This window comes from Xiphophorus hellerii, chromosome 19 (assembly GCF_003331165.1).
Source record: "Xiphophorus hellerii strain 12219 chromosome 19, Xiphophorus_hellerii-4.1, whole genome shotgun sequence".
Taxonomy (NCBI): Eukaryota; Metazoa; Chordata; class Actinopteri; order Cyprinodontiformes; family Poeciliidae; genus Xiphophorus; species Xiphophorus hellerii.
This window is the reverse complement of record NC_045690.1, coordinates 13,146,132-13,161,690: the sequence shown is the minus strand read 5'-3', so window position 1 is coordinate 13,161,690 and position 15,559 is coordinate 13,146,132. Positions and strand designations below refer to the sequence as shown.

Here is a 15,559-nt window from a genome sequence, read left to right as displayed (position 1 = left end):
TTGGTACATTCAGCTGAAAACTGTCCTCTATTCTTCAGTGCAAATACTAAATGTTTGCCATTTTCAGTGTGAGTTTAAAGTTTAGAGATGAAGTCAGACATGGAACAAAAGGAGCCTGTGTATTTCTTTTTTTTCTTTCTTTTTTTTTACAGAGTTAGATCCATTGTTCATTCAGGCTATCACAATAGAGAGTTGAACATCAGTAGTCAAGAACAGCTCAAGGTATTACAGCAGAGTTGAAGTAATAGGTACATCCAGTTTAACCACAGAGCTCTTTCATACACACGGTGTAATGTCTCCTCCCGTCCTAAAAGGTTATTGCTGATTGCTTGCAATAGAAATTCCTCTTAAAGTTTCTACAATACTTGCAAAAATAGTCCTTTTGGAGGTAAATATGTGATACAGTATTTCTGTTTTACCACATTAAACTGTATTTGTATATTTTTATTGACAAAAAGAGAGAGAAAACTATCTAACTTTGATTTGTTTTTTAAGAAAATAGAGAAATTAATTTCATTGTAAAATCCTTAAATCGACATCAGAACCAAGTAGGAGGTCAGAGCTTTACAAAATCGCTGTTCAGAAATTTGCCACATTCCTGATTTTTGAACATCTGATAGGTAAACAAGTTTACTTATATGGACACCTGGCAATTCTGCTATGTTGGCTCCAACCGTGAGAAAAAGGTATCAAACTCATTTCTGCTTTGCAGCTCAGGGAAAAGAACCAGCATATTTGCCTGAAGGGATTTAATGCATTGCCCCTATCAGCTAAAGCTCATCTGCCAACAATTCAATGTTGGCATATAAAGCACGCCTCCCAGGAAGATCCAATGAACTCAAGTGGTCTTAAGCAGTCAGATTTCAGAGAACGTCTGAGAGGACAAAGAAGTGATTGTTTAACATGAAGGAACAAGTAGCTCAATTTAGCATATAGGATTAAAAAAAACAAAAAAACAGATAAACTAGCTTGAGCTAAGTAACGATGTTCAGGTAAAACTTAGGTTTTAAAAAGTTACATTTTCAAAACCACTATTGATTCCGTCACGCTGTTCTTACTCCTAAGGTGATTAATCTGAGATGAAACTGCAAATCGCTAGCCTAATAGCATAATTGCCTAAGTCGTTAGCCTAATAGATAACATTTCGTAAGCTATTATATGGAGGACCGTGTGATGTAGCCTTTCCCCTCCCTCACCTATTGCTGCACATTGTCCATCAGAAAGAGTAATATTCCACTATCAGAAAGAGGAATTTCCACAAGATAGATAAAATCTTTCTTGTAAGTTAAAGATTTCACGTACAAGATGTTCAGAAACAGAACATTTCTGTTTTGTTTCAGAACAGAAATGTTTCTGTTCTGAAACATTTCTGGTCACAAGAAACAATCATGGTTTGAAGAGGAAATGAGCACCAGGCATCATTTCATCCTAAACTAGACTAATTAGCAAGCTAATATAATTGAACTAATCTAGATAATAGCATCTTTTTAAATACAGATACCATTATAAACTCAAAAATTAATTTTAGATTATTTCGGCATCATGCAATTCTTTCATTTTCTGTTGGATTCAAAACTCTTTTTTTCAGACAACCTTCAGGAAATGTTTTTTCTTTTATGAGTTACAGCAGGTCAGACCATAAAGACAGCCAGACATTGATCTAGGCCAAGAAACGCCTGACCGGTGCAGTCCAAGATTTTAGAAGCGGCACTCTTAAAAAAGGGAAAGGCAGTGATCAAAATGAAATAAAACTACACGTCTCCAAGTCAGCAGGAGTTCCTCAGCGTCCAGTCTCAGCCCATTACTCCTCTTCTGGGCTCCTCTGGACAGAACTGGGTGGTCTGCTGCGAAAAACCTCACCATGTTCCCATTCCTAACTAACCCCCCAATCTCTACTACTCCCCTCTTCACTGTAACACCCCCTACAGCGACAGCCGAAGAGCACAATCATGGAACACGCTGCTGGCTGATGGAATAATTATTACATCCAAGAAGGCTGCAGGAGAAGCGTCTCCCTGGGGAGCTGCCTATGTGCGATAGCATGCGAGACGGATCATGTGACTGAAAAAAAATGAATAAAGACTAGATGGAAGAGATGGATGTGAGCCAGAAAAAAAGGGAAGGCGAAACTACTCCAGAGTCCACGTGGCTGCATGCTGCAGCATGCATGGGTATACATGTGGGAGGTTTCTGCGACACATTCATTCAAGAGAAACCCATCCGTCTGTCTCTCTCACCCCATTCTGTGGTTTCTCTTCCAGCAGCAGAATAAATCAAATGTGAGCCTAAGACACTGTACAGGAAAAAGGGCACCAAAATGATTTGTAACTGTCCTGACCACAGAGGAGTGGTTACATCCCAAAGCTGAGATGGTAACCTTGAAGTTTAATTGATGCTGCACAATGACAGTCAGTGCGCAGGTGTGCTCATGAATGAAAGCAGAGACAGATTCACATTCACATTTTGAGATTAATTAACCGCGTCTTTCCCTTTCTGCCTCTCCCTTCTTCCTATCTTTGCCTCTCTTCACCTCACCCAACTATGAACAGGGAAAAGGTGGTGAGAAGTGGCTCAGATTTCATCAGCCCACAACAGCTTATCCACCTGTTCACTCTCAATCTCCATGCAAGTAAAGCTGTTTCCACACACAACTTGCTCCAACTTCTCAAAGCAGAATGTCACACTGAGTAAACCAATATCTGAGATCTCTCAATTTTCTTTTCAAAGTATATTTATTTACATTTGTTTAACATGCACCAGTAAGAATGTGCTGCAGTCATGTACTTACAGCTCTTTCCAATCCATCATCTAGTTTGTGCTCATAGTCAAAAAACAGACAACTGATTCAGATCAACTTTGAGGTCCGTGTCTGTGCTGTCACTGTTCTCCATTATTTGCACATTTGCTACGCCAGCGCAGTCGCCATGAACACGGCGAGGAGGAGGGGGTTGCTCACTAGTCAGGGCACGGGGCTCCTTCCTACTCCGATCGCAATCATTGAGGTTCCGCTTGATTTCACAGAGGTTTGTAAGACGCCAGAGGGGTGGAGGGAGGACGATCGGGGTGAGGCGTGGGCGTCATAGTAACTAAATGGAACAAGCGGCAGGTGGGGCAGAGATGAGGTGGGCAGGAGGGATGACCGCTCTGCAAGAAAAAGTAGGATAGGTGCAACGGTGAGAGAGGTGCGTGAAATCCAGAGAGTTTCCAAAGAGGAAGCAAGAGGTGGAGCACCCGTTTAAAAAAACATCTCCAACTCTCTTCCACGTGAAAAAGTTCTGCACCACTTCACGGTCTTAGAAAACAGCTTGAAGCAGTTCAGTTCCCCTCTCCGTTTCTTCATCCAAGTCTTCTCTCGTGCCACAAGCTGCACTGTTTCCTGTCATGGAGTTAATCCTGCACGCTCTGTCTGCTGAGTGCGGCTGTACATCCCGACTGTCTTCCCCACAGCCAGAAGGATTGGAAGGGATTCTCCACTCCTGGCTCGGCTTTGAGAGAAGAAGGAGAATTCCTGTTCTTGTTCCACCTCTTGGTCCTTCTCCTGCTATCGGAGAAATTCTGGCAGCTGTCCTGCCGTGTCCTTCTTTCCCTCCCTCTCTCTCTATCTCACATACACACATGCAATCCCTCCTCCTTCCTCTCCCTCTCCCCTTTTTCCCTCAGCCCAGCCCCTTCTCCCTCCGACTGCCAGACGAGGTGTCAGCGCTCGATTGCTGGGTGCTTGCGGCGCAATTTGCCAGCACTCTTTTTCTCCCTATACCCGCACACATACACACACATGTATGCACCTCAAAACACGTCACATGAATACTTAATGCATACAGGAGCCCTCTCTTCTTTTAGGGTCCCACACTTCAAACAGATTTGGTTAGTATGCCTACGGTGCATGCATGCATGAACCCCAGTGTGCACACGTGCTTCTTTTCTTCCAGCACTTTTGTGATTCGCTGTCATTGTTGAAAGATGTAATTAGCCAGAAGAGTGAGGGTCTTATTAATCAAAAGTAGAGACACGCAGATAAGCCGAGATATACTTACGAGAGATGGATTGCTCGAATGAGTGATGCTGGCACTCAATTGACAAGCTCTGAGAAGGTAAAAATACCAGAGCAGAGGAAACAGAAGAAGACAAGAGACAATGAGCAGTTGACACACTAGGAAAGCGGATTTATGCTGGCCAGTAAGAGGGAGTGCAGACAGTCAATGGTCAAGGGTAAAAAGGGGAATGAAAGCATGTGAGTGGGTGAGCGCTGGGGTGAGAGTACCCTGTATTCCCTGGGCTGCCAATTTACCAGTAAGCCCTCTCAGCCCCCCTTCTCCTCCCGAATACAGCCAGAGTTGTTTGAAAGGCTGCCGCGTTGGCTGCAGAGAGCCCACTACAACACATCGGCAAACAGAGTGGGTGTGAGACTAGCCAGATGAAAGTACATTCAGCACAAAGCTCTCTCTGACTCTCCTTCTGACACACTGCCCCACATATGAACTCAGCCGGATTAAACTTTAAAAGACTAAAAGGGGGAAAATAAAACCAGACCTCCATAAAAATCTGAGGATGCCTGATAAATAATGAAGCTGTTTGATATATCATGTAACCTTTACAGTCGTCTCTGTAACAACACGCTTACCTCTGCTGTTCTGCAGCAAATCCAAATTACATCAGCTGAGGTATTATTGTTTAAGAAGTGAAAGGTCCGGTGCATTCTTCAAAGAAAATGCTGGTGTTGATATTAGAGCTGCTCAATTATGGAGATAAATTACAATTAATTGTCATAGTTACTCATTGAGTTTGAAAAAAAAAACATTTACTGCACATCATGAACATTTTTCCCTATTTTTAGTCATTTTTTCTGAATTCCATGTTTTGCCATTTTTTTTCTACCTAAAGCAAATCTAATCACAGGAGTAATATAATCACTTCAGCTCCTGTTGCTTGTTAACACAAACAGCAATCATATGGCAACTCAGTGCATGATGGCATCCATATGTGGTTAAGATAAATTACTAAAATTCAAACTGAAGAATATAATGAAAACTAAAGGATGACTGAGGAAGATGAGCAGTAGCTCAACAAATCACTGCTTATGTAAAGTGTGCAAATAAAAACACATTAAAGTGTTCCAACACAATCAATGAAAATACTTTTAAAATCATTCAACTTTTTAAAACATTTAAGCTTAAAAATTTGCTTTATGTACATACGTATATAATTTTACTCACTGCTATATGGTGGTGTTAATAGGGTAAACAGCAACTAATTTAAAATACATGCCGATCTACCATAATTTATCATGTCTTTTCCAAACATCACACAAACTGGTGAGTTTGTCAAGTATGTTTGAGGAAAACCATATTTGTTAGGTCACATTCACAAAAAAAAAACATTGTCACACTGCTTCCCTGTATGCCATCTGTGCCTGTAGTTCTAAACCACATTGATTTGCATGTGTTCCCAGTTTGAGTACAGTGAGCGTAATGGGATCAAGGGTGTGGCATTCAGTGTTCAGGTGGATTGAAGTTTTGCCATGATGTAACCATCTAATTTTTTCTTTCCCATAATTGATGCTCTGGTAATTAAATGTCAATGCTTTATGAGTGTTCCCAAATGTTGAGATAATTACTGTGACCTACTTTGAATAGTTTCACCTTCACCTTTAGCAATCCTAAGGTGAATAAATAGAGCACACACATAGTGTTGCCTAAGATTAGGTTATTCTGTTGTTCAAGTTGAAGTTTATTTTTAAAAATGGGACAGTCTGAACATTTACATATAACTACATGAGATTATAGCCATGTGGATAATTTCCATCTCTAGTTCGATGTGTTGCTTGTTCATTCCTACAATATTTAAGTAGCAGTTGGGTAAATGCGGAATCATGTAGCATACAGGAACATTTTGGCAGCTTAGCTCAGCTGTGGAATGTTTAGGAAGGGTTGTCTGAAGTACATTTTCCCTGAGGCAGTGTATCTTCCTACACCATTGAAATGCAAGGCAGATATACATTAATGTGATACAACATTGTTAGTTTCACAAGGTACTCCTCAGTCAGAAGTCAGGCAAAGTGCGGCCATCAAATTTAATTAACAACATTGTTTTGTCAGTTACTTTGTTTTAATGGTTGTTTGGAGGTTTGATTAACTGCTCAGCCTACGTTGGCATTGGTCACTCTGACAGAGTTGCCTCATTAGTCCCATTCCCACTGCCATTCCCCTTAGTGTCCTCTCACATGTTATACATCACAAGGGCATTAAAAGAAGGAACAGTCACAGTCAGAACTGTCCTGATCGCCTTTGAGCTCAATCACTGTCTCCTTTATGAACAGACCTCGGGGACAGATAATGACTGCAATATATATAAATGAGCCAGAGCAAGACAGATGTAAAATTAAGCACCATTTTAAAAGAATAGGTCTACTGGTGGCTTTTTTTCCCCCCCGAGGAAGAAAACCCAGATTTTGTCCTCACCAATAGAGCGAGAGGATGAGGAGCAGGAGGTCACTGACTGCAGAGAAAAAAGCATAGAGGGGTTGTGTTTGCCTCCATCTTTCAAAGCTTCACGTTGGCTTGCTGTCAATAATCATCCCAGCCTTTTTCTTCAAGCTTTGTCAAACTGGCTGGAGAAATTCTCCTACCCCACAGAATAATTTGCTGCCACACCCATCAGCTTCATTGTGCAAATTTATCTCTGTTCCCCTAACCATCTATACAGCTTCTTGGGTAGGTTCGTTCTGCAGCTAATTAACATGTTGGAGGCATTTCCTATTCTTGACATTTTGTTTCTGTGATTCCCAGCTTTTATTCTCCCTCCATGCACAAGATAAGGTTGCTGTGGCTATTCATGCAGGGATCAGATCACTGGATATGATATCATACTGCTTCATCCTCGACTGCCCCTCCCGCTCCACAGTCTGCAAGTCTCCCACTGTTGCTGATTAGCAGCCCTGCATTGCTGTTCATGAATGGAGATACATGAATGATAATGACCACAGCACAAAGAGCCAGGCACATTCACTCTCAGAAACATTGAACGTTTATCCTGGACTCAGTAGTGCTGGCATTTGTGAGATGTCTTTTGTTCAAAAAGCGGCGCATCTTAAAAGCGTTGCTCCATGCCAAACCCAAAATGCCATATCAGCAGTTGGTCACAACTGAGTGAGCTGGACTTGTGTTGCTTTATCAGGTGGGGCGCTATGTTGTTGCATGGAAAGATAATCATTACCAATCCTCCCTAGAGCTAAAATTGACTGTCTTGTTGATGGGCTGCCCTCGACGCGATCAAACAGCTCTCTGCCCCAGAGGTGTGGGCGAACAGCATAAATCACCAAACTGTGAGAGAAACACAGACTTCAGATAAAGCGAGCATACCACGCTAATGTTCAGATAGGCACCACTGCACGGGTTTATGCTTTACCAAATTTGGGGAGGATTAAGGCAAATCTGGATCTCTGCATCACCCTCGTTGGCTGTGATCCCCATCGCCCCACCACCCCCACCACTACAGCCTGATCCAGCTATCACAGAGCCTTAGGGGTAATTAAGCGGCCATGACATCAGGCTGTGAGCACACAAATTCAGACAAGAGGAGATGATGTCATACACTTAACAGCTACTCCTGGCAGAATAAATAGCCCATCCAGAGAGGATTTATGCCAATTGCTCTCCTTGAGATAAACAGTTTTTCACCTAGTAGTTGCTTTTTACTCTGAGAGAAAACCCTGCTAGTTTGATAGCAATTTGTATATAAATATGGTGCTGGAAACTAGCCTTCTTACTTTCAAGATTTGCATCAGTGTAATAAATGAGTTTGTTCTTTTCTTGTCTGATTATAGAACATAAACTTATTGTGAAATAAGAAAATAGTCAGAATTTCATGGAGAATTTCTCAAATTTATACACATAAATAACTACATGTAAAAAAAGTCTAATGATTTGTGTGTAAGAAGTTTGACCAAAATGTAAGTCAAAAATCAGAGGAATATGAGGAAATAAGATTTAATAAAGAACTCAGAACAACTTACAAAAAACAGGGAGGAACAAACAAGAAGCCAAGGATTAAACAGAGCTTAATAAACATGAGGCAAACTGAAAGAGCCAGTGAGGAGCGAGTGAAGGAGAGGTGGTTAAAAACTAAAGTTTGAATGCTGGAACGATGTAACAGGGTGCAATTTTGGACCAGGCAGCCTCTCAATACATATTTTAATTTTGAACTCTCATCACTGTGGATAGTGTTCCTGCATCTTCCATCTTATAATAAACTTGATTTTTCATGGTTCATGAATTTTTCTTAAATATCCAAATGAATTTTCTATCAGAGGTTGATTGTTTGGTCAGATTAGGTTTCCACTCATCCTACACAAGCATCACAATTGGTGATATTATGCATAAAGATGGCTAACATTAAACCTTTGGAGTTCCACTGACTTCCACCTTGTTGAAACTGCATGATTTATGCTTAAAAACAAGATCATTTCCTAGAAATCAATAAATGTGATGCCAGAAGCTTGTTGACTGCCATATATATGCAATATTTCACCAAATATCCGTAAATGTTTGAGTCTGAATGTATACATTTGAACCCTGCTTGTCAAATGATTATTTTTAAGATTAATTTATGTTTTCTTTGTTGTGTCATATCATCCCAAAACAGGAGTAGTGGGAGTTCATCATTAGAAATTAAAAGACATTAAAATAACAGTCATGAAGAAGTCTGACTGGAACTGCATTTGAATTATAGTAGCACTAAAAGCTCTTCTTTTGGTACCTGTCTCAGAGGGCACCTTAGGTTTTTATTCATTAAAGAACTAATTAAATATGCACATCTATGTTACACATTAGCTATAAAAGGGGTGATACCAAAGGGACAGGCTGTCTAGTGCATGACAAAGCTAATCTTGTCCTCTTGTGTGGCTCAGACGTTTAGTCAGGTAATGAGCCCATCTCTTTTCTAAAATCTCCCTGCAATCAAGGGGCTCTTGGTGTAAACATTCATTTAGTTTTTTTCTCACGTCCTCTTCCCTATCCTGAAATGCTCGAAACTACTGCCTGGTGCTTCAGCCTTGTGAAAACCCAGATTAATCTTGCAATGTGGCTAAAAAAAAGATAATTGAAGAAAAAAATGTGCAATCCCTTCTTAAAAACAGGAGAAAAAAACCCCCACAAAGGCTACTACCGGGAGATGCTGGAACAGATTCTCGCTCCGTTCACTGGAGTTTTCTTATCATTCAGATACAGATTAGCTTTGGCCAAATCTGAGATCTTTTCAGACATTTTGAAAAAAAAAAATCTGTTTCCTCTTTTTTTTGGCAAGCTTCTCTGGCTGTCTGTTGAGTCTTATCAGTCCAAAAAGATCTGTAGCTTTCAAATGACTGCAAGCTCGTTTTCTGCTGCTTGGCAGTTGTAACAGCAGTCTGAAGGCTCTTCTCTTCTGTGTCAGGAGCCCTTTACAGGAAATACACAGACAGCTACAGGCTAAGATTAATGGTCTTTCTATAAATCCTTAGAAATAGATAAACGCATCCCAACAAAACTAGACACCAATAAATGGGATGTCCATTTTGCTGCGCAATATCCGGCCTGGTGTGTTCCAAGCACGTTGGACCAAGCCTTCTGGAAAGGCTCTTTGTTTCAACAAGGTGTTCAGCAAGCCTTTTGTCCCTGCACAGTGTCTGACCTTGCGCACGGAGAATCAAATGGTACATTATTTGTGTGCCGACTGCTGACAGCCCAAGGCTGCTCACACATCTTTGCTGCACCAGTCTCTAGCCAATTAGGTAAGGCCAAATGCATTCATGTAACATCTGTGAATACAATGTGTTGTCACATAAGAAAAAATTCCAAACAAAGACTGGCATTGCCTTCTGCAACTGACTTGTCGTATCTGAATCACTTTGCGTTGTCAAGGAGTGCTGCTATCAGAATAAAACAACAAAACCCTGCAAATAAAATTCCTATTTTTGCCAGCGGGTTGTAAACCTGTTCTGTCACAGTCTGATTTTCAAAGGGGACTGTGGACTGAGGTGGAAAACGGGACATTAGGGTATCCTCCGGAGAATAGCTTGAATAGCAGGGGATCATTAGAAACAAATGGGAAGGAAGGGGCTGTCACTGATAAACGTTGAAGTAGGCAGTGCAAAGGTACAGCTGGGATTAAAAAATGAATTAGGGGGAACGGACATTAAGAGAAAGATGCAGAGGAAACAGAATAAGGCAGCATGAAAGGAAGCAGCAGGGTGTAAAACCAAGTCCTCTCTTCGATCAGTGAGCCTGGCTCTGTGCCAATGAAGCGCTGTCCACGAGGAGGTAAATCATTTTCTGCCTGAGAAGAAAACAGGGGAGAGAAAAAAAAAGATTGCTGGGACTATGCCACAGCCAGCTTGGAATTGCTTTATTCCCAGAGATGGGAATCCCCAGTCGGCCAAGAATAAATGGAACAGTTGGTGACAAAAAGTGAAAAAACTCATCAATATTCAAGAAAGTCTGGTTTGGTGCTACAGTATATCAGTGTAAACAGAAATGCAAGCATTGGCAAGTAGCAACAGCTTAGTGTATTTTGTACATATTTGGATGTAAAGTACCCTGGCAACATGATACGGACAACAACCGTATTCACACTACTTTACTTTTACCATGTTAAATTCCCAGGCTTGGATATATTTCTGAACCATTTTATGTGATAGACCAAAACAAAGTAGGACATATGTGTGTACATTTGCATATAATGCTCTCTACTCTGATTCCCCTAAATGTAGTGCAATGTAACAGTCACCAACTGAACTAGACTCAATTAGTAAATCTAGTTCAACTGTGTGTTATTTATTCTTGGGATAAATTTGAGTGTTTGCTGAAGGTCTCAGCAAAGTGCTGTGTGTAAGGAATAAACACTGTGCATCACCCTACACACCATTTCCAGGTGAGACATGGAGGTGGCAGCATCATGCTGTGGGTAGATGGTAATTATGAGGTGGGAAAACCATGTACACAAATTTGCACTGTGTTGGTCTGTCGCATAAAATCTCTGCAAAATACATTGAGCATTGTGGAGAAATAAGGGCATAGGCTCTGAATGTAGATCTTGAACTGCAAACATATGTTTGCTTTTAAAATCAGAGCTATGAGTCTGTGCTAGAAAGGCAGACTCATTTGTGATGGATAAGGAACTACTATGGTCCACAATCACCTAGAAACAAGGTAATTTTTTAAACTTCTTTCCTGAAACTGACTGCATCTCTATACACCCTGCACCCATTGAGTGAGTCACACACTCACTTATCTGTCACATTCCCACACTGAAAAGCCATTAAGACGTCTCGCCAAAAGGGGGCTTAAGCATGGCTTAAGACAAGCACAGGAAGGAAATATGTGGGTATAATTCCATTCACCGTTCACTTTATTGTTCTTTCCAGCATTCAGGATCTCATCTTCCTAATGTGGCCTTAACTGGCCACGAAGGACTGAACAAAGCACTGGGCTTTGACTTGGCAGGACCTTTTGTATGTCAATGAGATAAGCTTACAAATTTAGGATCTATAGAGGAAAAGAACCAAAGGGTATTTGCAACAGGAGACAGAAGTGTGAATGAAGATTTGCAGCAACAGACTACCTGCAGCACTAAAATACTCAGCTGTTGCCTCAATTTATTTTCCCGGCAGTTGAAAGTGAAAATTTTGGAGGCATGTATGCTTTTCAGCTGATAGGTGACACGTGATGAGGAAGACATGCTCCTGCCATCTTCACAGACGGCAGTCTCCCCACCTCTGGCATGCTGATGAAGATTAACAGCTGCTTTCATCTCTCCGGTTTTTTTTGCATTTTCTCCGTACTCCTGAGACATTGCTCCTGGTATTCTGCTGTACACTCCTCTCCACGGCTGCGGGGAGGTTGGAACAGCTTCACATCCTTCACACACATGTTGAACTCTAGTTTACCCATCATCCCACCCACATCTTCCCTCAGAAACCTCCCTAGAACCTCAGGCGGTTTTACTCAGGGCACACAAAAAATGTCTTGGCACTCACCTCAAGTCATCACAGGCTGAATGATGTTTCCTGTCTTGAAACAACATCAACTGGAAGCAGGATATTGCAGACAAAAGACTAGAGAGGGTGATTCACATGAGACAATTCTTCAATCAAATATATTGTTCTTTAATTTAATTCATAACACAACTTAAGACCTTGATGAGCACGGGATTGACAGGCAAAGGGCTAAAAGTCAGCTTACTTCTGCTCTACTTCCCCGCTTCATTAATCACTTTCTACCAGCGGAAGACACCTAGCGATTATTTATTTGCACTTCTCCGCACAGAGGCTATCACAACAAACAGGCCCACAGGCAGCTAAGAACATTTGGGGGTGATTAATCAGCACACTGACAGGACAGACAGAACAAGTTGGGGGAGGGGATTTTCAACACGTGCTCTTAATCTTTTATCTATATTCCAGCCAACAGGCAACCCAATGAAAACTAGACAGAGGTTCAATCAAAATGAACAGTACAGTTGTGCTGATAGCCATGATAGTAGGTGCAGGTGTGATGCATGAAAAAAGATGAGTCTAGATAAAAGATGGTAGTAAGTATTTGGGCGTCAGGGTTCAATAAATGCAAGATGGAATCAATGGAAAAGAGTGTTACGAGATTCTCATTGTGTGATAACCTCAATGCCAACAGTAAAAATACATAAAGATTTCAAGCATATATTTGTGCAAAATTTGAGGATTGTGATTGGAAGCTCTTAAAATTAGAATATAATATTATGTTATGGTGTCCATATTCATGTGGAAGACTGCTGTCTTGGCAGCCTACTTGCCACAAGGAGAGAAGGCCACATGAGGTCATTGCTATTATACAAGGATGCTTAATTCCAGAGTATGTTAACAGAAAAATAAGTGGAAGGCAAAAGTGTAGTGGAAACATCTCCACAAAACACAAATAAGAGCAGCCTTGAAAGAATATGTAAGTAAACTCTACGTACTTCAAGAGCCACCATACACATGAGCTACAAACTGTGTGATCCTTATGTTCGGTTACTCCTGAACTAAGACAGCATCTTACCAGAGCTAAATTTTAAGAAAAGCAGCCACTATTGCACAATGTTCCAAATTCAACAAGTATTATGTAATGTACAAGTAAAATGTGACTTTCTCTTAGTATTAAAGTCTGGAGGAAAAGTTCAGCGGCACAACTTCTACGTTGTTTGAGATCCAGTGTGAAGTTTTTCCAGTCACTGGTGATTTAACCCATGTTATCCGTGGGTCCACTATGGTTTATCAAGTCCAAATGATGCAGTCCAACAGGACTTGTTACCTGCCCACGCTATAAGAAGTACCAATATCTGCTTTAATCATCATGGTATCACTGTGATTGATACCTGAACCTTATTGAGAATACATGGAGCATTTTCAACAGGATACTGAGAGGTACTGTAGCAAACAATACAGATGTTAAAGGCCACTAATAAAAGAAACCTGGGCTTCTTTAACACCTGAAACAGTAACTCTTTAAAACCTCTGTCTATCTTGGTACAGGTTAGTGGCCCAGGCCTAATGTAATCCTGATCTTGAAGAAATGTGTTTGCAGATGTCTCATTCAAATCAAGCAGTTCATCCGCTATCACATACCCGTAAAGCCAACAAGCGCACACAGGGAGCCACAACTGGTGTATGTGCAGAAAGAGATTTTTTTAAAAACCTTGCAGCTGGTTCTCACATACAAGGTCATGAACTGATTACAGGGTATAATCCTTTCTGTTCAAGACAATGCATGTGGTGACACAAACATCAGGGATAAATTCTGTTTGTAGCTTTTAATTTTATGGCGAGATGTTGAAACATTGCGAGACACAAAAATACATTTTTGCATTTCCCTTCTAAAATGTGCAAAGTGGTGGATATACGCAATGCAATTTGCATTAGTCACTATGTTTCCTCTCTGTCTGTACCTCAATTTGTATTAATTACATTAATTTAGAGAGAGGTCAAAGGTTAATTTGTACATTCCCAGATAATAATATTATGTCAACACAACAATGTTGCAGCAGCCTCATTAGTCCAATAATTTCTTAGTTTGAGTCCCCCACAGTTGCCTGTTTCAACCCTTCTGCAACAACACCAGCAATAGATGAAGATTAAAAAAGCAGCAATCACAATTAAACGGTCTGGCTTTGGAGAATGATGAGACAAAAGCTAAATCACCTGTCCTAACAATCGCCAATCCACAGTGGTAATCATAGCGCCTGACTATCAAAAGACCAGCCAACCAGTTAACTCAGCAGAATAAGGTCCTGCAAATGTGCATCTCTAGAAAAATAAAGCACGTGTTTAGGGAAATCAACTTGCAACTGGTGATTAGGCAGATATTAGTTGTTCCTATTGAAAGGAAGGGCATGGCACAGCTGAGTACTGAGGAACAGCGATGCCTGAGACGCCCCAGTAGGAGACACCTTTGTTTATCCAGATTGTAGCCCATAAAGGCAGCTCACAAGAGATCATGAGTCTCTTTTCCACAACTGCCCACAATAAGGTCATAAACTTCAACAGCACACTTCATCTGCCAGTCTTTCTTTTTTCACTCTTACACTGTCTGAGCCACAACGTGAAAGCAACTACTCCTAATGACAGAGATAATAGACTCCATTTGCATGACACCTTTCACTGAGGGGCACTAAAGAGGTTTCGATGGCATCCTTGAGCCCCCACAGTCATGACACATAATATCCATTCCACAGGATGGGAGTAAGAGAAATACTCATGATAACTAAACGCTAATGTACTGATCATGAAGCCCCGTGGGTAGCCATCAGGGCTGTTATCCAGTTAGACAGGGAATGTTCGACGTGGGCAGGCAAACTGAGCCGAAAGGGATTGATGTTCAGGGCACGGCCTCTCCTGCCCACATGAAACTAATCGCACACAATTTAGCCTTTTTTTACTGTTGTCACCACAGTCCTGACTGACAAAGGCAGCTCTGTGTCAAGTGACATACCTACAATAGATTGAGTTATGTTGGTGCCTGGAATCGGATAAAAACTCAATTGAAAACTAAAGTATCTTATACAAGATCAGTTTACCATCAGTTGATGTACTGTACCTAAATTCTGCCACATTATGCTGACAACCACATTTTTTGTCTGGAGATGGGTGCTTGTGAACATTTTTTTAGCTATTTTTAGTATTAGTGATCCAATTAAAAAATGAACAAAGTGGAAACACAGAATGTAAAAGTTCAGGTTGCGTGTGATACCAAGCCTTTCAGCAGATAACCGGAAGACTGAATGGAGTGCAGCAAAGTTGTTTTGTTTTATCTTTTTTAGGTTTCAGTCTTATAGAAACATGGTGTTTGTGGAAATATTGCCATATTTTAGAATATCTTAAGAGTTCAGATAAGTATTTACATTCTCATGCACACAAAGACAGCTGGTTTATTTAAGCTAGCTACACTAACCTTGCTACTTGCTAATAAGATGCTAAGCTCAAAATCATCACCATCTTTTAGCTGATCATGGCAGGAAGGTAAAAATCAATTGTTTGATCCTTTTTTTAAATTGCTTAAAGAGAAATCAGAATCATAAA

At 40.8% G+C, this 15,559-nt stretch overlaps 1 protein-coding gene across 3 annotated transcripts in view; it reads right to left on the bottom strand.

Annotated features, from left to right (window-relative positions):
- Positions 1-15,559, bottom strand: part of kif26ab (kinesin family member 26Ab) — an 82,426-nt gene that overhangs the window by 18,675 nt on the left and 48,192 nt on the right. The window contains exon 1 of one of the 3 annotated variants that reach the window (XM_032546994.1): positions 2,789-3,585. The exons of the other annotated variants lie outside the window; for them this stretch is intronic. Coding sequence (XP_032402885.1) covers positions 2,789-2,808 — 20 coding nt within the window. The 5' untranslated portion in view covers positions 2,809-3,585. Of the gene's footprint in view, positions 1-2,788; positions 3,586-15,559 lie in introns of those variants that run through there. 3 annotated transcript variants of the gene reach the window in all.